Source organism: Staurois parvus, unplaced genomic scaffold (assembly GCF_062004578.1).
Source record: "Staurois parvus isolate SC_StPar_1 unplaced genomic scaffold, SC_StPar_1.0 ptg000032l, whole genome shotgun sequence".
Taxonomy (NCBI): domain Eukaryota; kingdom Metazoa; phylum Chordata; class Amphibia; order Anura; family Ranidae; genus Staurois; species Staurois parvus.
In genome coordinates, this window is record NW_028317828.1 from 2,664,124 (window position 1) to 2,686,676 (window position 22,553).

At 41.7% G+C, this 22,553-nt stretch overlaps 1 protein-coding gene across 2 annotated transcripts in view; it reads right to left on the reverse strand.

Annotated features, from left to right (window-relative positions):
- Positions 1-22,553, reverse strand: part of SCN4B (sodium voltage-gated channel beta subunit 4) — a 176,224-nt gene that overhangs the window by 21,862 nt on the left and 131,809 nt on the right. For both annotated transcript variants that reach the window (XM_089660885.1, XM_089660884.1), the window contains exons 4-5: positions 14,341-14,584; positions 9,187-9,316 (exon numbers count right to left, since the gene is read on the reverse strand). In XM_089660885.1, the coding sequence (XP_089517011.1) occupies positions 9,187-9,316; positions 14,341-14,584 (374 nt within the window). The remainder of the gene's footprint in view (positions 1-9,186; positions 9,317-14,340; positions 14,585-22,553) is intronic.

Here is a 22,553-nt window from a genome sequence, read left to right on the forward strand (position 1 = left end):
AATAAACCGGGCCCGATGCTGGCTAGGAAGCTCAATTCCGTGGGGAAACCCCATAAACCAATCCGACTGCGACTTCCCACAAGTGAATGTACTTCTAATCCCCGGCAGATTGTTTCCCGATTTTCGGACTTCCTTTCGCGCCTCTACACTACGCCTGATCCCTTCCCTGTGGCTCAGGCAGAGGCATTTTTTCAAGATCTTCGTCTTCCGGGATTATCCGAGGCAGCACAGGTGGCCCTCAATGCCTGTGTTACCGTACCGGAAGTGCTCCAAGCTATCAAATCTTTGAGGTCCACCGCGGCCCCAGGTCCTGATGGCTACTCCGGTCTCTATTATAAGAAATTCTCGGTCCTGTTGGCGCCCTTCTTGGCTGCCTATTTCAATGAGTTACGACAGGGCTCCTTGCAGTCCCCGGACGCGCTTAGAGCACATATAGCCATGATTCCTAAGACGAACGAGGATGTACAGGAACCGCAAGCCTTCCGGCCCATTTCTCTTCTTAATGAAGACCTGAAGATATTGGGCAAGATTCTTAGCTCTCGCATTAATATCTATTTGCGTAGCCTGGTCCACAGGGACCAAGTGGGGTTTGTCCCTGGGAGGCAGGCGGGTGATAATGTTCGTAAGGTGGTCCATCTTATACATCTTCTGCAACAGCGGAAAATCCCGGGATTCTTACTGTCCTTAGACATATACAGTCATGGCCGAAATTGTTGGCACCCTTGATATTTTTCCTGAAAATCAAGTATTTCACACAAAAAAGGTATTGCATTAACACATGTTTTGCTATACACATGTTTATTCCCTTTGTATGTATTGGAACAAATATAAAACAGAGGCAGAAAAGCAAATATGACATAATGTCACACAAAACCCCAAAAATGGGCTGGACAAAAGTATTGGCACCCTTAACTTAATATTTGGTTGCACACCCTTTGGAAAACATAACTGAAATCAGTCGCTTCCTATAACCATCAATAAGCTTCTGACACCTCTCACCCGGAATTTTGGACCACTCTTCCTTTGCAAACAGCTCCAGGTCTCTCTTATTGGAAGGACACCTTTTCCCAACAGCAATTTTAAGATCTCTCCACAGGTGTTCAATGGGATTTAGATCTGGGCTCATTGCTGGCCACTTCAGAACTCTCCAGCGCTTCTTTGCCATCCATTTCTGAGTGCTTTTTGACGTATGTTTGGGGTCATTGTCCTGCTGGAAGACCCAGGATCTTGGACGCAAACCCAGCTTTCTGACACTGGGCCCTACAGTGCGACCCAAAATCCTTTGGTAATCCTCAGATTTCATGATGCCTTGCACACAGTCAAGGCACCCAGTGCCAGAGGCAGCAAAACAACCCCAAAACATCATTGAACCTCCACCATATTTTACCGTAGGTACTGTGTTTTGTTCTTTGTAGGCCTCATTCCGTTTTCGGTAAACAGTAGAATGATGTGCTTTACCGAAAAGCTCTATCTTGGTCTCATCTGTCCACAAGACGTTTTCCCAGAAGGCTTTTGGCTTACTCAAGTACATTTTGGCAAACTGTAGTCTTGCTTTTTTATGTCTCTGTGTCAGCAGTGGGGTCCTCCTGGGTCTCCTGCCATAGCGTTTCATTTCATTTAAATGTCGACGGATAGTTCGCGCTGACACTGATGCTCCCTGAGCCTGCAGGACAGCTTGAATGTCTTTGGAACATGTTTGGGGCTGCTTATCCACCATCCGGACTATTCTGCGTTGCAATCTTTCATCAATTTTCCTCATCCGTCCACGACCAGGGAGATTAGCTACAGTGCCATGGGTTGCAAACTTCTTGATAATGTTGCGCACTGTGGACAAAGGCAAATCTAGTTCTCTGGAGATGGACTTGTAACCTTGAGATTGTTGATATTTTGCCACAATTTTGGTTCTCAGGTCCTCAGACAGTTCTCGTCTCCTCTTTCTGTTGTCCATGCTTAGTGTGGCACAGACAGACACACAATGCAAAGGTTAAGTGAACGTCTCTCCTTTTTATCTGCTTTCAGGTGTGATTTCTATATTGCCCACACCTGTTACTTGCCCCAGGTGAGTTTACAGGAGCATCACATGCTTGTAACATTCTTATTTATCCGCAGTTGTGAAAGGGTGCCAATACTTTTGTCCAGCCCATTTTTGGAGGTTTGTGTGACATTATGTCGAATTTGCTTTCTTTCCTCCCTTTTTTTGTTTTGTCCCAATACACACAAAGGGAATAAACATGTGTATAGCAAAACATGTGTTAATGCAATACGTTTCGTGAGAAATACATGATTTCCTGGAGAAATATCAAGGGTGCCAACAATTTCGGCCATGACTGTATAAAGCTTTTGACTCTCTATCCTGGGAATATCTGCGGTTTGTGCTGTCTCGTTGGGGTTTTGGGGATTCTATCCTTTCTTGGATTCAAGCCTTGTATTCGTCTCCTTCGGCCTCCGTTAAATATGCTGGGTATTTCTCGAACCCCTTTCCTATTGGGCGAGGGACGACACAGGGCTGCCCTTTGTACCTGGCGCTTTTTGTACTGGCGCTTGAGCCGCTGGCTTTAGCGCTCCGGACCGATTGCAATATATCGGGGGTTTCATACGCGGGACAGGAGTTTAAGCTGAATCTTTTTGCGGACGATGCCCTCTTGACTCTTACTAAGCCTCTGACGACGCTTCCTAATCTGCAACAGGTTCTTGAGCGCTTCTCTTTGATTTCGGGTCTCCGTATTAACTTGGATAAGACTGTCGCTCTTAAGATTACTTTGGATTCCGATTTGGTTTCACGCCTTCAATCCTACTTCCCTTATAAATGGGCTTCCTCCTCTCTTGAATATTTGGGCATCCGCTTGACCCCCACCTATGACTCCCTCTTTGCTGCGAGTTATTACCCATTGCTTAGTTCTTTATCTTCTCTTCTGCATTCCTGGCAATTTCCGCACCTGTCTTGGATAGGGCGGGTTCATTCGGTGAAAATGACCGTCCTGCCGAAATTGTTATATTATTTTCGTACTCTCCCGGTGCGGGTTCCCCCTCATTTCCTTCGGTTGCTTCAGGCGAAGCTTATGCGTTTCATCTGGGCCAATAAGCACCCCAGAGTATCTAGAAATACGCTCTTTGCTCATAGACTCCAGGGTGGCCTTGGGGTGCCCAATGTAACTAAGTATTACCAGGCGAGCCAGATTGCCCCGCTGTCTATGTTGCACGCTTCCTCTGACGTCCCTCTCTGGGTCTTGCTGGAGCTACCTAACTGTGCCCCTATCCAACCGTCGGCGCTTCTATGGCTTCCCCCTGCCTTGCGCCCTATATCGCTGAGCCCGATGTTGCTCCATGGCTTACGAGTCTGGGACTTGGTACGTTATTCCAGTGGCCTGATGTCACCCTTTCTGCCTTTGCTTCCAATTGTTAACAACCCTCTTTTCCCACCGGGTTTAGATCACCCAAGGGCGTTCTCTTGGTGGGTGGCTCATGGGTTTTCGCAGGTACGACACTTTTTGGTTTCTCGGTCCTTCCCTACCTGGGATCTTCTTCGGGAGTCCCGGGATGTTCCCCCGGCGGAATTTTTTCAATACCTTCAATTGCGGCACTGGCTACTCTCGCTGCGGGGCACTTCTTCTTTTCCATACCAGAAATCGGCCTTTGAACAGCTTTGCCAGCAGCGCCCGGGTGCCCCGGGCCTTATCTCCCTTCTTTATGCAGCCTTGAACAGACGCCCGTCGCATACTTCTCTTTCATATGTTGTTCAGTGGGAGCGTGACCTGGTCACTCATAGCTAAATGCTCATTCAATACCACCACGCTGGAGGCAGCCTATAAGGTATTGTATCGTTGGTATTGGGTTCCGGCTCGTTTGGCCCAGGCTAATCCCGCTTGTAGTGATCGATGTTTCCGGGGTTGTGGCCATCGTGGCGATGTCTTGCATATCTGGTGGTCATGCCCGAGACTGGTCCGTTTTTGGTCTCGTGTATTTGGCCTCCTTTTCACGTTGTTTCATCTATCCATACGCCGGGATGCTCGGTATGCCTTGCTTCATTGCCCCATACCGGGTCTCTTTGCTCATCAGCAGAAGCTGGCGTCCTATTTGTTTTTGTCGAACACCAGAACAATTGCTCAGGCCTGGAAGGGTCCGTTTGTCCCTTTTCAGGGGGTGCGGGATCGTATGACCAATATGATGCTTAATGAGCAGATGCAAGGACTCCCAATGTAAATTCTCGAAAATATGGGAACCATGGTTGCAATATGCCTTTCCCACGCTTCCTTTGGCTAGTATGGGGATGTACTGGCGTTAGGTACTGGCGTTTGATGGTGGCGCTCTTGGATCTCTGCCCCCACTTCTCTTTTTTTTTTTCTCTCTTATTTCTCTTCTCTTTCTTTCTCTCCATTTTCTGGGTGATAGTTGACAGCTGCCTTTAATTGCAGTTAGAATTTCATTACCGTCATTGTAACCTATGTGCCATTGATAGCCCCTGCGTGGGCGTACCTTCTGCCTTGTTGAAGTTAGAGCACTGTTTTTCTTTTATTATTATGTTTTTTATCTTATCGGTGCAATTGATAGCCCCTGTGGGGGCATGTTTTGTCGCCTCTGTTTTATACTGCTTAAAACTAATAAAAACTATTGAAATACAAAAAGATGAGAGAGGCCTGTAATTGGCATCATAGGTAGACCTCAACTATGAGACACAAAATGAGAAAACAAATCCTGACAATCAAATTGGCTGATTTGGAAAGACTTTATTTGCAAATTATGGTGGAAAATAAGTATTTGGTCAATATGAAAAGTTCATCTCAATACTTTGTTATATATCCTTTGTTGGCAATGACAGAGGTCAGACATTTCCTGTAAGTCTTCACAAGGTTGGGACACACTGTTGCTGGTATGTTGGCCCATTCCTCCATGCAGATCTCCTCTAGAGCAGTGATGTTTTGGGGCTGTCGCTGGGCAACACGGACTTTCAACTTCCTCCAAAGGTTTTCTATGGGGTTGAGATCTGGAGACTGGCTAGGCCACTCCAGGACCTTGAAATGCTTCTCACGAAGCCACTCCTTCGTTGCCCGGGCGGTATGTTTGGGATCATTGTCATGTTGGAAGACCCAGCCACGTTTCATCTTCAATGCCCTTGCTGATGGAAGGAGGTTTGCACTCAAAATCTCATGTTACATGGCCCCATTCATTCTATCCTGTACATGGATCAGTCGTCCTGGTCCCTTTGCAGAGAAACAGCCCCAAAGCATGATGTTGCCACCCCCATGCTTCACAGTAGGTATGGTGTTCTTTGGATGCAACTCAGCATTCTCTCTCCTCCAAACACGAGTTGTGTTTCCACCAAACAGTTCTATTTTGGTTTCATCTGACCATATGATATTCTCCCAATCCTCTTCTGGATCATCCATATGCTCTCTAGCAAACTTCAGACGGGCCCGGACATGTACTGGCTTAAGCAGGGGGACACGTCTGGCACTGCAGGATCTGAGTCCCTGGCAGCGTAGTGTGTTACTGATGGTAGCCTTTGTTACGCTGGTCCCAGCTCTTTGCAGGTCATTCACTAGGTCCCCCCGTGTGGTCCTGGGATTTTTGCTCACCGTTCTTGTGATCATTTTGACCCCACGGGGTGAGATCTTGCGTGGAGCCCCAGATCGAGGGAGATTATCAGTGGTCTTGTATGTCTTCCATTTTCTAATTATTGCTCCCACAGTTGATTTGTTCACACCAAGCTGCTTGCCGCTTGCCTATTGCAGATTCAGATTTCCCAGTCTGGTGTAGGTCTACAATTTTGTTTCTGGTGTCCTTCGACAGCTCTTTGGTCTTCACCATAGTGGAGTTTGGAGTGTGACTGTTTGAGGTGGTGGACAGGTGTCTTTTATACTGATAACAAGTTCAAGCAGGTGCCATTGATACAGGTAATGAGTGCAGGACAGAGGAGCCTCTTAAAGAAGAAGGTACAGGTCTGTGAGAGCCAGAAATCTTGCTTGTTTGTAGGTGACCAAATACTTATTTTCCACCATCATTTGCAAATAAATTCTTTCTAAATCAGCCAATGTGATTGCCTGGATTTGTTTTCTCATTTTGTCTCTCATAGTTGAGGTCTACCTATGATGCCAATTACAGGCCTCTCTCATCTTTTTAAGTGGGAGAACTTGCACAATTGGTGGCTGACTAAATACTTTTTTGCCCCACTGTATATCATGGTGCCTAGGGTCTATATGAGACTCCGGGAAAATGGCGCCGACCCTATAATACAAGAACACTATACTATAAAGTCCTATGTATAGTCTAGCACTTGACCATGAGATTGACAATATCACACACAAATTCTCCTCTCTTTTTTATTCAGTTCCAATCTCTGGCCGCCTGACTTTAAGAAAATGGCACCCAGAATTGTCCGAGCATGCGCATTGAGTCATAAATGCGCTCATAAATCCTTATTGTCCCTTATCATATTTAATACTTTTCATTGTCCATAATTTATGTACGTGGGGCATTGCCAGTTTAGATTTGTGATCTTTTCGCTTGAATATTTAGAAACACAGATCACCGCCTGTATACTTCTATGCAGTTGTTCCAAAGCTATAAGAAAATGGCGCCCGGAACTTTCCGCGCATGCTCAGTTCATGCCGGTTACCGGCAAAATGGCGCCCGAACTTCCGCACATGATCAGTTCATGCCGGTCACCGGCAAAATGGCGCCCGCTCGTTCAATGCGCCAAATGCTTCTATAAATAGCACATCATTGACGTCCAGGCGGCTATGGCATCACCCCTTTTGAAAATGCACTAAGTGTGTGAAACGCATCAAGGAGGAGCCACATACGCCTGAGACGTCACACCACCGGGTCAAGGAGGTCCGGTGGCCCCCATAACTATCCAGCTGGTTAGTGATTTGAGCGGTTTCCCGCTGTACGCTTCATATCTACTTTTATACATTGGCAAAGGCCTTTTATGCATGTTCATCTTTTGATTCATTAATAAACATTTAAGATTTTGATCTACTACACTATGGATACCATTCTCTGCTCCATGCCGAGCATTTAACTCCTAGGATCCTATGGTGACTACCCCTGAGGCCCAGAGGAGAGGGATTCAACTGTACCGACCCCCACTGCAGCTCCACCAGTAGAGAAGACCTCTATAGGCGCCAATACTGAGAGAGGGTCTACCCAGTGTGAGCTGCACCTTCCATAGGACAAGAGGGTACCTCTGGTCTATATCATTGCACTTTCATACTGCGCATCTGGTAAGTGCGCATTACTCATATTTCCTGCATGTCACCAAGTGCATGCCTCATTGGGAGTAACGAAGTCACCAATTTGTCAGAGATCCTTACACACTGGACACTACTATCTTTGGACTACACTGTTGATTATACTCACTGCATTTGAGGTTTTGGTCAGCCTCAGGCCTGTTCCTTTGCATATTGTCCACTAGCGCTGCACTTTTCACTTTTTTATATACTCAGAAGGTTTTTAGGTTTCCTTTAGTGTATCAGCTGCTTCCATATACTGTTTAGCGCTCGCTGGACAACCATATGAAGTAAAAAATATATATCAAACGTCTATGAACAAAAATAATAAATAAAAGAATATACAGTATGTGACATATGACAAAGTATATATCATGACTATATCTCATAGGTGCAGCCTATATGCTGTGAAATCCAAATATACAGCATGATCTCTCAATGATCAGAAATAAGTGAAGAAGGATAACGTGAAAAACCAATATGTGAAGAAGAAAGTGAACTCAATAATCACACAAATGGTTGTGTGGATTGATCCCAATGGGATCTATAAATGGTGTAAATATTCAGAATAGTCCAAATGAGACTAGTGCATAAAATGGGCCCAAAAATTATCCTAATTGGATCTAACGGTGATGGTAAAATGACCAAAAAGGTCCAAATGGGACCAGTATATCCGGTGTGCCCAAATTAGGACAATCAAAAATGCATGTGTACACATACAAAATAAACAAAAACAAATAACTATATACAAAAACAGTGTCAGCAAACAACATACACATAACCACATGTGTGATAATGCTTTCAAAATGTCACAAGATGTGAATAACATTTACAATCCAGAAAAAACGCAGGTTATTCAAATACGCATATGTAGATGGATAAAAGTGCAAAATGGTGTAAAAACACCTATTTATTCAAAATTGACAGACACCCGTGAAAGTGGGTGATAGGTGTGTATAATGACAGGAAGGTATCCACAAATGGCTGTATGGCACGCTCACCTCCTTGCCTCGACCCACAAAGGGCCAAAACACTTTTTGGATCACTACACTGGATCCTCCATGCAAGAGACTCCTATGGGATCGCGTCCCTCTCCCCTTAGTGGTCTTCCCCTCAAGGACAGGCTTAGTGGTAGTAAACCTCCTCTCCAGGCAGGTACACAAGATATGGCCAGTTATTTATGTACTTGGGGGAGTTCAATACTGGACTGGTGGAAGAGAAGCAGGGATTGGGGGTGCAATGCTTGCTTTGCCCCATGCTACAGCACTGGTTATAGGGTTTTGTAATTGCTGCTGTACAGATGTTGAACTGCTAAACTTCAGAAATGGTGGACATGGCCAAAACCATTGTTCACTTACTCTTGTGTATGCCGTTTGAAATTACTTATATGAGAGCTTTGTTGTCCAAAGATGCAGTGGTGTTCACATGGGGCCTCAGATAGTCTTCAGCTAACTTTTGCTGAGAGACCATCTACAGGAAATGATGCAATCTGAAAATCTGTTCAGAATCTCACAGAAACTGACAGAAAATTAAACGTCCTGTGGATGAGGTAGACCTATCATCTCTGGGATAGGTGGTTATTCTAAGGAAAAGGTGTCTACTTTTGGCCATATAGTGTGCTACATTTTCTTCACAAGAAATGGAGTGATTGAACACACGTTCTCCAAGAGAGTTGGAATATCTCTGTGTGCTTTAGTGAGTGCTTGTGACACTGGAAGAACTTGTAATTATCCCATAAAGGGTTCCATCAGGGCATATTCATTGCTAAATCTATGCAAACCAAGCTCACATTGATTGAATAACTTACATGGACATGTATGAATGCCATAAGAATTTAAAATTTGTAGGTGATAAGATGTTTTTAGGAGGCAACTCTTGTAAAAGCTTAGATTATATCAGGAGATAACCCTTTATTGATACAGTTCAAAATAGGCATCTGCTCAGAGCGCATACTCACTTTTTGTCACGATTCCGCTTAATGATGAAACTAATTGTCTTCTTGATTATAAGGATTAATATGAGCAATCCAATCACACCACCAACAACAGCCACAATAATCAGAGTCAAAGTGTTGTCCACCACTTCAACTGTGGAGAAAAATGTGTTAAAACAAATACTGATAGCAAAATTAAACAGTAACAGTGATTGTATTATAAAACTCACAATCCAAGCATCTATTTTTATTTCAAGAATAAAGCTGTAAAGAATAAAAAGCTATTGTAAATGGATGTGCATATACATTTTCATTGTTCATATCCCATTTCCCCTTCAGTAGCACCAAATTCAGTTAAAGCAGTAGTAAACAACACTTGCTGACTTGTATCTACAGGTAAGCTTATAATAAGGCTTACCTGTAGGTACAAGGAATATCTCCTAAACGTGCAACGTTTAGGAGATATTCACTATTACTGCAGCCAGTGACGTCACTGGCGCATGCACACTCTGCTCTGAAAAGACGGCATACTGAGTATGCTTTTCCCTCAAGACACTGTGCCGTGCACATACGTGGGAGTAACAACACTGCAGCTCAGTCATTCAAATGGCCGGAGCCTGCAAACCCAGAAAGAAGACAGGGTGAAGGTGGAAGCCCTGTCACCGTTTACAGCGTGCTGCTGGGAGGGCTTCGTTTTAAGGGGAGTCTCTCAAAATGTGCTAGTATGCAGTGTTTTTCCAAATTGGGAATATCTTTCTTCTTCTTCTCATCCAATCAGATGGAAACACATGATCAAACAATACAATTATTAAAGTGTTTTGATTCTAGCAATTAGTCTGTGTAGGCTCTTTACCTTTCCTTCATGGAATTTGCCAGTAATGATGCAACGACTCGGCAGGGATGTCTCCCTATAAATTTGTTTTTGTTTTGGGAAACTTCCTTTATCTCCCACCTAGGTCAATCCTTTTATCGCCCTGTCCTGGATAAATAGTGAGATCGCATGTCCAATTGGTGGTCTATCATTAAAGCCTCTTTGACAGAGGCCTCCCAACAGCATAAACCCTTGCTGTACAGTAGGCATAAATCTGGTCTTAATTTTAAAATTAGTGACAAAATTCTAATTTCCAACCCCAAATACCTCAGTCCTCTAAACAGAACATGTAAAGCAGACCTTGTTCAGAGGACCTATATTAGGGATTTCTTTGCTGTGCATTCATCCAGCTTAGTTGGTGTTTGGCCATTTTAATATATGTGGGAACCGCAACTCACACTATCATACTCTGCCTTAGGCCAAGTTATCATTCATTTATTGGTTAGTTTATGACCAGCCACCTGTTGCACAGTTGGATGTTGGGTGGTTGGCTGTGGACTGAACCTCTCTGGCACTGCCTGCTGACACTTCCCCTTCTGCTGTGGTTTTCTAAAATTTCCTGGTTCCAAAGGTCTTCAGCAACTTCTCCTGGATCCCCTTACAATACAGACCCCCCCCCCCCCCAGTATTACCTCTCACTCACATCCTGTCCACAGGGGTGTGGCAGAGTAAACCTGTATATCAATAGGCACATATCCTAACCAGTTCAGGTCCATTTTAAATAGAAGCCATTGCTACTTTAAAGTTGCCTGTTTTAAGGTTTCTTGTTTTCCTGTGAATGAGACTATTTCCAGTCCCTACCCCTAGTTATATTTTCTGGCTACATCTCTTCTTGTTCTGGTTTTAAGGTTTGTCTCTGGTTATCCCTGGCCATGTCATCACCCAGCACACTCCTGTCTCAACCTTTGGCACCATCTCCACCTGTCTAGACATCTTTTGCCTAAAACCTGAAACTCAGATATCTGTAGTGCTGCTTATGGCCACCAACAAGACCAGCCCAAGGTTTTAATTGCATCATCAGGGACTCCAGTGAAAACCAGACCCTCCCCATGCCTCCACCTTGGCACAGCCTATTATGATCTTGTTGTCTCTTTGAATCCTTGCACATTCTGGCTAATCTACACAGATCCTACCTGTCATCACCTGACTGCAGGAATCAAGAATAACTGATGCATTTTATTACACTGATCCTGCAACCATGTTCATATGGCTTTGTTGACAAAACGAAGATGTAATTAGCGCAAGAGAGGTTGTGGTGGGTATAGAGTTCACTCAGAAAGTCTTAGTGGTAAGAGGAGGGGGGGGGAGGGGGAAAGAGGACTTGTGGTACAGACAGTACTGGGTTGGAATAGATGGTATATATATATATATATATGTGTATACTTATATATACAAAGCTGCAATGTAGACACCGTCGTGAGGTTTGCACTCTCTAGAGTAAACCGGACTCTGTAGTAGAAGAATAGAGGAGAGAGAGAGGTGCGCCAAACTAAGTACAGTAAGATTATAACAGTTTATTGCACACAAGATATTAAAAACTCACAAGACGTGGGTAGGTATCAGGCATCAAATATAAAGAGGAGGACGTCATCTGTGCTGCACATCACGGGCGGATGGCTGCAGTGCCAGGGTATTCAACGGCTGGCGCTCTAGGCGGGTCCCACAGGAGGAAGGGAGGACAGCAGGCGCAGTAACCAGGAGTCGCGGCGCAGAGAAGAACCGTGATCCAGGGCGGGCGCTGCTGGTCTCTCACATCAGCGTGGGTGATGGGGCCAGCTTGAGGCGCATCCAAGATGGCCGCCGAGCGGAAGTGACGTCAAGGCGTTGTTGGGAGTCGTCCAAGGGGGCGGTGACGCGTTTCAAGGCAACCAGCCTTTTCTTCAGACCTGATTGGCCACTGGAGTAGGCCAATAAATAGGGGATGGAGGGGGGGTGGGGCAACTGAGGGGGTGGGCTAGTAAATTGAAAAAAATGTATAATACATGCGGGCTATTAAACAATAATAATAAAAATCATAAATCATAATAATAGAAATCATGCCCTGTTTGTGTTTCTATGTGTGCCCAAACCCAATCACACATTGCTATCTATACATGCCCAAGTAGCTATTCATTTTGCCTAGACATCGTTTTTCTAGTCCATCCCCCTCTCCCCCCCCCCCTTTTCTCCACATGTTCCTCAAATTGCAGCTATCCATCATTTATGATTTCTATTATTATTGTTTACTAACCCCCATGTATTATAAATTTTTTTCGATTTACTAGCCCGCCCCCTCAGTTGCCCCACCCCCTCCTCCTTCCCCTATTTATTGGCCTACTCCAGTGGCCAATCAGGTCAGAAGAAAAGGCTGGTTGCCTTGAAACGCGTCACCGCCCCCTTGGACGACTCCCAGCAACGTCTTGACGTCACTTCCACTCGGCGGCCATCTTGGTTGCGCCTCAAGCTAGCCCCATCACCCACGCTGATGTGAGAGACCAGCAGCGCCCACCCTGGATCACGGTTCTTCTCTGCGCTGCGACTCCCGTTTACTTCGCCTGCCGTCCTCGCTTCCTCCTGTGGGACCCGCCTAGAGCGCCAGCCGTTGAATACCCTGGCACTGCAGCCATCCGCCCGTGATGTGCAGCACAGATGACGTCCTCCTCTTTATATTTGATGCCTGATACCTACCCACGTCTTGTGAGTTTTTAATATCTTGTGTGCAATAAACTGTTATAATCTTACTGCACTTAGTCTGGCGCACCTCTCTCTCTCCTCTATATGGCTTTGTTGATGGATGCATCGCCTGGATAGATTAAAGATTCACATTATGTTTTTATATTTTTTCAGCCCCTTCAGCAGCTGAGGGTGCTTTAAGACACCAAATTAAAAAAATTGGTCTTCGTTTTAAATTAAGAGCAAAGTGGTGGTGGTGGTGGGCGCTGGGCTCTTTCTCACAATAGTGTACTATGCAGTGTAAGCATCCAGTTTAAGAATTCACCCTCATTTGCTTACCTTTTGTGGTCTGAAGTCAGGAAATGCACTCCCTCTTTTTCTTGGTCTGTCTGCTGGAGTGTACTTGTTTTCTCTGTTGGCAAATATTCAGTGCTGTGGCATGGCCATCCTGCAAACTCATGCCTGACTTCAATCAAGCACTAGGATCTACTCTCTGTCAGTAAAATGACTGCATCAGGAAAGTTGTCTATATTAAGTTTATCTCTCGTATATGTATGGCCTCCTGCTCTTTGTTCTTATCTAATACCGTTTCCAATTGATTGCTTCTGGTCGTGCCTCTGCCTTAAAGCGGTTTTAAAACCAAAAACTAAAAATGTAATGTATTGCAGCTTACCAGTCCATAGTTGTGGTGACTGTATTAGTTTTCTATTCTTAGGCTTTGTTTCCTTTATTTTACCTGGTAACCCAGCCAGTAACAGACTTCGTGTCTGAGGGTGGAGAATTAGTAAAGCAGGCATCTTTGGACAGCAGCACTGTCAGTCTGGGAGGAGGGTAGTGTTAGACTAGAAGATTTAGATGAACTTGAGTAACAAATTTAAGCTGAACTCCAGCTAACACTTTATGAGCAGTTACAGCAGTTTGTATTTTTTTCCTCTGAGATAAAGATTTTACATAATTGATCAAAACCGAATGCGGCCTTCATGTCTAAGAATTGGAAAGATGGATTTGGATTGAATACTGCTTAATTTCTGGTTTATCCTGTCTGCCGCCTGTCCTACTTCTTTACTTTTTCACTATGCTTACCTGCTACCCGTCCAGACCTCCGCCTCCTACTGCACTTTGGCATGGTCTGAATGGTCAATTCTTTCCTGCCAAACAATCCCAAGGCCACAATAGGGGAAAAGTTGTGCTTCTCATTTCCAATCCCAGCAGGAGATGCTCTCATGAGCACCAGATAGTTCCAGAGCCTGGAACTTGATGCTAACCCTCTCCCATCTGACATGGTAGCTATAGATTCTGGTGACATATTGTATGACAGCAACAAACTGATCCAGTCAGCATAAAGAAAGTTAACTATGACTGCACTACCAGACAGATTTCATGTTTATTCCCCCATAAGCCGATTCAACATTTCACAAAAACAGGTTTGCTGGGCCAGCATAATAGTCATAATACAAAGATACAGCGGGAGTGATGTGATTCCCCTGTCTACATCAAATGTGTGGATGGGGGAATTGGGTCATTATTCTTCATTCAACCCGCTGGTTGAACTAAAAATAATGATTGTTTGGCTAGCTTAAGAGCACTGTTTAATATTTTCCTAGTCTGTGTATAAATTATTACCCCACCATAAAGCACTGTAAAGTGACACTCACACTTGTCCACCACTGTGAGGAAAATTGTAGCATTGCTTTGTGTATCTTTTTCCTTTTTATTTTTCACAATACAGGTGTATCTTCCTGCATCATCAAAATCCACATCACTCAATCGCAGTGTTAAATTGTAATCTTTGGTTTCATTGTTGGGTACCAAAGTAACTCTAGATTGGCGAAAATTTTTGTCTCTTATTTCAATGATTTTAGGGGCTGACTTCTTGTTCTTCAGAGTTCCCTTTTGAAGCTATGAATGAAACAGAGAAAAGATTGTTAAAAGTTTAAATGTAATGCAAAATAAGACAATAATGTGTTGTCAAAGTTATGACGAATAAAGTGACATATGACATAAACGTGATGAAAAGTCCAATAGACTATAATAATAAAGCCAATAGCAAGTAATGCAATAATAATCCGGTGACTTGGGATATGGGTCGTCCTCACAAGTGATGCAGGGAAATAAGGTGCTCGTGACTTCTGTGTTAGGGAAAATGAGGTCTGATTGCACAATATTAATGCGCATGTGTTATAATATCCGGAAAGGCACTGGTGGTCATCAAGGAACTGGTAGGAATAAGGCGCTCCACTGGTACACCGCGCGCACAGGTATGAACTCCAGACCTCTCAGCTAGGAACCTCACAGCATACAGGGACTGCTCCTATGCTTCACTTACACCAGGTATCCAGAGTATCAGAAACGATAAGTATCCACCTTGAATGGCTCAAAAATTCAGCCACCAAACAAGAATTGCTGATATGGTGTAGTACATTTATTGAGCCATAGGTATAACAAGGTATAGAGTGCACAGCAGTAATAATATTCCAATATAATGGTTTCCAAAGCATCAAGATAATAATTGGACAGAGGTAGCTAAGATGGCCGCCGGCCTAACATGCGACCTCGGCGATCAGTGACGTCAGCACGGCAGGCTGCACCTTGATGCGTTTTGTGCAAAAGCACGTTGTCAAAGGGATGGCCTGCTGCCGCTGTCGTTCGCTTTATATAGCCCTGTGCACATGCGCGTAATGGGCACCATTTTAAAGAAGTCCGGCCGTTCAGCCACATCGCCGCAGGGACCAGGGCCGAGAGATACTTTAATGGATCTCAAAAACAAAATATAAACCATAAGTACATAAAAATATAATACATAAGTACATATAGAAGGGCACTAAAAAGAGGGTTAATCAAGAGACAGTGAGACACGAACGAATGCAAAATAAAGCATTCATTATAATGACGGCCGCCATTTTATTGTGGCCAAAATTGTTACACTACGGCTGCCATTTTATTGCAGTTATAATAACAATAAATAGAATCAATAAGTAGAAAAACTTAATAAATAACTAGAATTTGTAAAAAGGTGCTAAAGAAATTATGAACGGGAAAATTCATAGGATAAAAAATGTTCTATGTATTGCCACTAAAATAAAATTAATAACGGCCTCCATTTAATATGGGACTACAAATACTACACAGTTGATCTGGAATAGAGGAATGATAAAAAAACAATCAAACGTGTATAAAACCTTTGTTATCATGTTCAAAAAAAGACTAAAAACATAAAAATTGGCCAAAATTATGACTAATAATAAAGGATAAAATCAAAACGGAAAAACTGAAAAATCCAGTAATAAAAAATGTACAATAAACAGAATTCATCAATAATAAAAAAAAATTATTATGTAAAATATGTTAAAAAAGGGGCCACTGTGGTGATGGGTGGTCCGCCGTCTTTGCATAATAAATCAATACATATATTACCATAAATAAAAATAAATGGGTGGTATAAAAAATAATTATGAATAAACACGCTAAAGACTTAATATATAAACACGGATACCTAACAATACCTACAAAATAGGATGTACAGGGTAATACTAGGATGGATGAAACAGGTAAAGATGAATATAATTTAGGTAAAAGACCTGTGTATGTAAATATAAAATAATTAACTGATATCTATGAAACAGCTAATATCTAATTCAATGTTATGGCCAAGCGGAAACAGGGATTTGAGTTCATATATCCACTTGGTTTCTAACATGGAAACTGCCCTTCTTTTATGACTACCCCTCCAACAATGCCTAATGAGATCTATGCCTACAAACTTAAGTCCAGCTGGATTTCTCTGATGATGGTATCTAAAGTGTTTTGACAAAGAATGGTCTTTAAATCCTATCTTGATGTTGTAGACATGCTCACGTAGTCTATCGCGTAGTCTTCTAGTGGTCCTACCTACGTATTGTTTTTTACAAGGACATTCTAATAAATACACAACATGAGTACTATTACATGTAATTAGTGACTCAATCTCGTAACTTCTGCTGGCTACGTTAGACACAAAGTGATTAATTTTCTTTTTCTGAACTCCATTGCAGGTGCAAATCACACATTTAGTGCAAGGGTAGAAACCCTTAAGACCACATGAAAATGAGATCCTAGTAGGTGGATTGACTACGTTAGGGGCTAATTGGTGTCTTAAAGTTGGAGCTTTGCAAAAGGCAATCTCTGGTTGTTCAGGAAGAATATTACCCAGTACCGGGTCATGTTGAAGCAACCCCCAGTTCTTCTTCAGAATTTTTGTAATGTCCCTATACTGGACCGAAAAATTTGATACAAACGGGCAGAAACGTGAAGGTTTGTCATTATTCTTGGTAACAAGGAGATCAGCTCTATTTAATTTAGTGACTTCCTCTATATTTTTATTCAGATGTAACATATCATAGCCTTTTTCAATTAATCTATTCTTTACGATTTCAGCTTGTGTGTGAAAATCATCTAAATTATCACAATTTCTTCTTAAACGTAGGAATTGCCCTTTGGGGATGTTTTTAAGCCATGAAGGGTGGTGGCAGCTATCTGTAGGGATATAGCTCTTGCGGTCGGTACATTTAAAAAACATCTTGGTAATGATCTTAGTACCATTATTAATAAGCATTAAATCTAAAAAGTTATTTTCAATATGGTTGTATTGATAGGTGAGGTTAATATTAACCATTAGCCGCCCGGCCAATAGCCGTTTGGCGGCCTGAAAAGCGCTGCAGCTTTCCGGGTCCACGCCATTTGGCGTGCTCCCGCACATGCGCCGTTTGCGCTATTGCAGAGCGGCGCAGCAGCGGGATCTGTCACCGCCCGTGCACCTCGGACACGGCCGATGACAGATCCGAGTACCGGCTCCCGTTGCCGGTACCATGTGACCTGCCGCGACCAATCACAGCAGGTCACATGACAGTTGTATACAATGGATGGCTTCATTCATGATGCCATCCATTGTATACTAGTGCCTAGCTGTGAATGGTCACAGCTAATCACATGCACATGTCATGTGATTAGCTGTGACCAAATCACAGCTAAGCACAAAAAAAAAAAAAAAAAAAAAAAGCTGAATGAATCGATTTCATTCAGCTAAATGCTTGCTTATAGCAAAGTAATTCTTTGCTATAAGCAAATTGTGTAAAAAAAAAAAAAAAAAAAAAATACTGATCACTTCCCCAAAGTAGTACAATGTTACTATGGTAACATTGTACTATTTTGGTCATAGTAAAATATGAAAAAAAATCTTAAAAAAAATAAAAAAAAAATGTAATAAAAAATTAAATATAATAAAAAAATAAAAAAAAATTAAAAAAAAATATAATTTTTTTTTTTTTTCATACTGTCACCAGTCAGTGTCCCTGTTCACCGCCATGCCAGTTATATGATGACGCTGTACTGCACTGGTGACAGTATGTAAAAAAAAAAATAGTGAAAATAATATTTTTTATTTTTTCATTTTCGGAAAAATTATGACAAAAAAATACAACTTCAAAAAACTCGCCATGCCTCTTATGAAGTACGTCCGACTGTCTACTCAGCAAAAAGGGGTCATTTGGGGATATCTGTACTATTCTGACATTCTTGGACCTCAAGAAATTAGATTGGCTGTCAGTACTTCAGGATTGATCAATATTCAGATCTATACCATAGTTTGTGAACTCTATAACTTTCCTACAAACTAAATAATACATCCTAATTTGGGTTATTTTCACCAAAGACATGTAGCAGAATACATCTCGGCCTAAATTTATGAAGAACAATTATTTATTTGTAAACTTTTATAACAGAAACAAAGAAAAATGTGTTTTTTTTTCAAAATTTTTGGTCTTTTTTTGTTAATTTAGCAAAAAATAAAAACCCCAGCGGTGATTAAATACCACCAAAAGAAAGCTCTAGTTGTGTGAAGAAAATGATAAAATTTTAGTTTGGGTACAATGTTGTATGACTGCGCAATTGTCATTCAAAGTGTGAGAGCGCTGAAACCTGAAAAATGGCCTGGGCAGGAAGGTGTAAAATTGCACGGTATTGAAACGGTTAAGATTATTAAAATTAAGGGTATTAAAAAAATTAATGAAAGTAAACTCACTTCCCTTCCAGAATAAAAAAATTTCATTAATGTACCTCCTATAGAACGTCAACTCTGGCCAATCTCTAGAGTAGATTAAATCTTCTTCCCAATAAGACATAAAGAGATTGGCTAGGCTAGGTGCAAATTTTGCACCCATAGCAACTCCTGTGGTTTGTAAATAATAGTTACTATTCAACCAGAAGTAATTATGGTTCATAGCGAAGTTAAAAAGCTCAAGAATAAATAATTTCTGCCTCTGAGGAATATCATCTGCCTTATCGAGGTAATATTCAGCAGCAATCATCCCATCATTGTGTTTAAAGACACTATACAAGGATGCAATGTCTGCTGTTACTAAATAGGTAGATGCATCTATAGTAATATTTTCCAAGTCAATTAATATCTGCTTAGTATCTCTAAGATATGCTGGGGTAGAGGTGACCAGAGGTTGGAGAAAGAAATCTATATATTCTCCTATACGGGAACATAGAGAACCAATACTACTGACGATTGGCCTACCAGGAGGGTGTACAGGGTCCTTATGTACCTTCGGTAAACAATATAAGACAGGAAGTTTGAGGGCTACTGGACACAGGAATTCTCTCTTTTTTATCAATAATACCCCTATCATAGCCTTTTTTAATCAAACTTTTCAACTCCTTTTTTTAGGGTAATAATGGATTTTTTGATAAGAGTTTGTAAGTCTTATCATCATCCAAAATGTCTTGTACTTGCTTCATATACATTGGTTTATCGAGTACCACAGCTCCTCCTTTGTCGGCAGGGCCTATTACTAGGTCCTTATTTTCAAGTAAAGTTTTAATATTTTCATTAATACTTTGTTGCTTATGCCAATTTTTTATTTTAAGGGTGTCAAGATCCTTAATCATCATGTTTCTAAAGATATTGATATAGGAATGTGAGGGGGGATTAAAGAGGGAGGCATTTTTAAAATGTGAAGATTTAATTTCACAAGGGTGGGTATTCTCTCTAGTCAGTGGATTACTGCTAAAGTGTCGTTTAATAGCCAATTTCTAGCAAATTTATGCACATCAATAAATGTCCGGAATTTATTTAGTTTTGATTTTGGGGAATATTTTAGGTCTTTATTTAATAAATTAAGTTCTTTATCTGTGAAAACCGTCTAAGATTAAAATGCTGTTATTGTTTAGGTTCTCCTTTTCTTTGGACCTATTAAATCTCTTTCCCCCTCGCTTTCCTCTAACCTTATATTTCTTTTTTGCGACTGGCTTCCTCCTAAAAAATGATCCTGTTGAATAGATTGAGAAGTAGAATTCTGATAGTAATTATGGTGTGGAGTATTAACAATATAATTTTTATTAAAATTGTTACGGTCCTCCATATACTTATCAGAGTTTTGGGTCTGACTAGTAACATAATGTTGATGATGCGGTCCCCGGTTATTGCCATGTGGACAGGGAGAGTAGTGAGAGTTGTTATAATTATTGTAGGGTCTGTTACTGCCTTTGTTATAAATATTATGTTGTGAGGATGGGTGTTGATAATCGTTAGTTCTAGGTTCCCTCCCAGTAGCATTTCTATGTCTAAAATGTCCTGGGTGTCCATTGAAATTGGACCTTGGTCTATTAGGTCTATTGTATTGTCTGTATTCATTATATTCATATTCATTATTATCATTGATATATCGAATTCTGGAGGTGGGTTTTATATGCCTATCACCCATGTCTGGATCATGAAGGTCAAGGAGGACCTCAAACTTATTCTTAACAGTAATGTTAAATCTCATGTTTCTATTTCTGGGAGGTGTGTGGTATTGTTTAGAAGTATGATAGTCTCTTTGGGGTGTCATATATGGATTCCGAATGTTGTGACGGGCTATATTGTACTTATTATGGGTATTGCTTGTCACTGCAGAAGATGAATAGGGGGGTTGGGTTGGGGAGTTTGCTTGGCTAACTGCCATTTAAAAACTGCATTATTCTTGTAATCATTAAGATCACGGAAGCATTTTTTTCTTTTTTTAATTTTTTGTTCTTTGTCAGTGTTATCCCATATAAAGTTTGAGTTTATCAGATTCAGCTTTATATTCCTCCCTCCCCATATATGGGACTAATGTTTCCCTTGTTTTATTTATTTCAGTATCAAGGTATGTAAGTTTTTTCTTTATCCTTATAATTAGGAATTTCAGTAAATCCAACCCCATATTATTAAAAAAATGATACCATTCAGTATCACTATTTATATCGTCTGTTTCTGATGGTATATCACATTTTAATGACCTTGGGACCATTCCTTCCTTAACATACTTTTCTAGAAATGAAATATCCCATAGGGTTCTGATTTCAGAAGTGGTGTGATTAGATAAATGAATAAAAAGACCATAGAAATTGTCTACTTCTTCTTCATATGTGAAGACTTCATCAGAAATGATTGACCTATTGGATCTTAATTCAAAAACATCCATATTGACTAAAGGAATAAATGTAAATGATCCTATAAATAAGGGGATACAACTTATAAATGATATAAAATTGAATAAACGGATAAAATGGCCCTAAAAATTGTTAAAATAATTATAATGACTAGATACAGTAAGCAGCTCAGCTAATAGATGTAAAAAATAAGAACAATAATAAATATAATAAGCGACTGCTTCATGTAATTAAAGCAGCTAGCATAAGGATAAACCCCTAAGTCCTAAAAACGTCAATAATGTAAAATGCAGCGCTAAAATAATGATAAATAATTGTATAGATCAAAGTGACTGGTGATATGATCAAGCGCCAAATGGAGCGCTAAAAAGTGACAATAATGTGTAGTCAAAGTTATGACGAATAAAGTGTCATATAAACGCATGACATAAACGTGATAAAAAGTCCAATAGACTATAATAATAAAGCCAATAGCAAGTAATGCAATAATAATCTGGTGACTTGGGATATGGGTCGCCCTCACAAGTGATGCAGGGAAATAAGGTGCTAGTGACTTCCGTGGTAATGAAAATGAGGTATGATTGCACTCACTGGACGCACAATATTAATGTGCATGTGTTATAATATCTGGAAAGGCACTAGTGGTTATCAAGGAACTGGTAGGAATAAAGGGCTCCACTGGTACACCGCGCACACAGGTATGAACTCCAGACCTCTCAGGTAGGAACCTCACAGCATACAGGGACTGCTCCTATGCTTCACTTACACCAGGTATCTAGAGCATCAGGAATGGTAAGTATCCACTTTGAATGGCTCGAAAATCCAGCCACCAAACAAGAATTGCTGATATGGTGTAGTATATTTATTGAGCCATAGGTATAACAAGGTATAGAGTGCACAGCAGTAATAATATTCCAATATAATGGTTTCCAAAGCATCAAGATAATAATTGGACAGAGGTAGCTAAGATGGCCGCCGGCCTAACATGCGGCCCCGGCGGTCAGTGACGTCAGCGCAGCAGGCTCCTCGCTGACGGGTTTCGTGCGAAAGCACATTGTCAAAGGGATGGTGTCAGGACGCCGGTGTTCTGCAGCATCGCACCGGGCGGCGCATGCGATGCTGCAGAACACCCCCGTCCTGACATTGCCCCCCCACTTACGGGGAGCCGCCAGATGCCCAATTGTTCTCTCTTGTGTGGATGGTTATCGAAAAATTCCCGAATCAGCCTAGGATCAAACCAGGGTCAGCAACTAGGCAGGAACACAGGATACCAGGTACAGGGGCTCATGGGAAACATACACCAAGGCACTGATCACAGGCCTGGTCATTCCTTAAATACACCTCCTGCAAACAGCCACAGGTGTTGGCTGACTGCAGGAGTGAGCTTCTGGCTGCTGAGAGCACCCGCTGGTCAGCC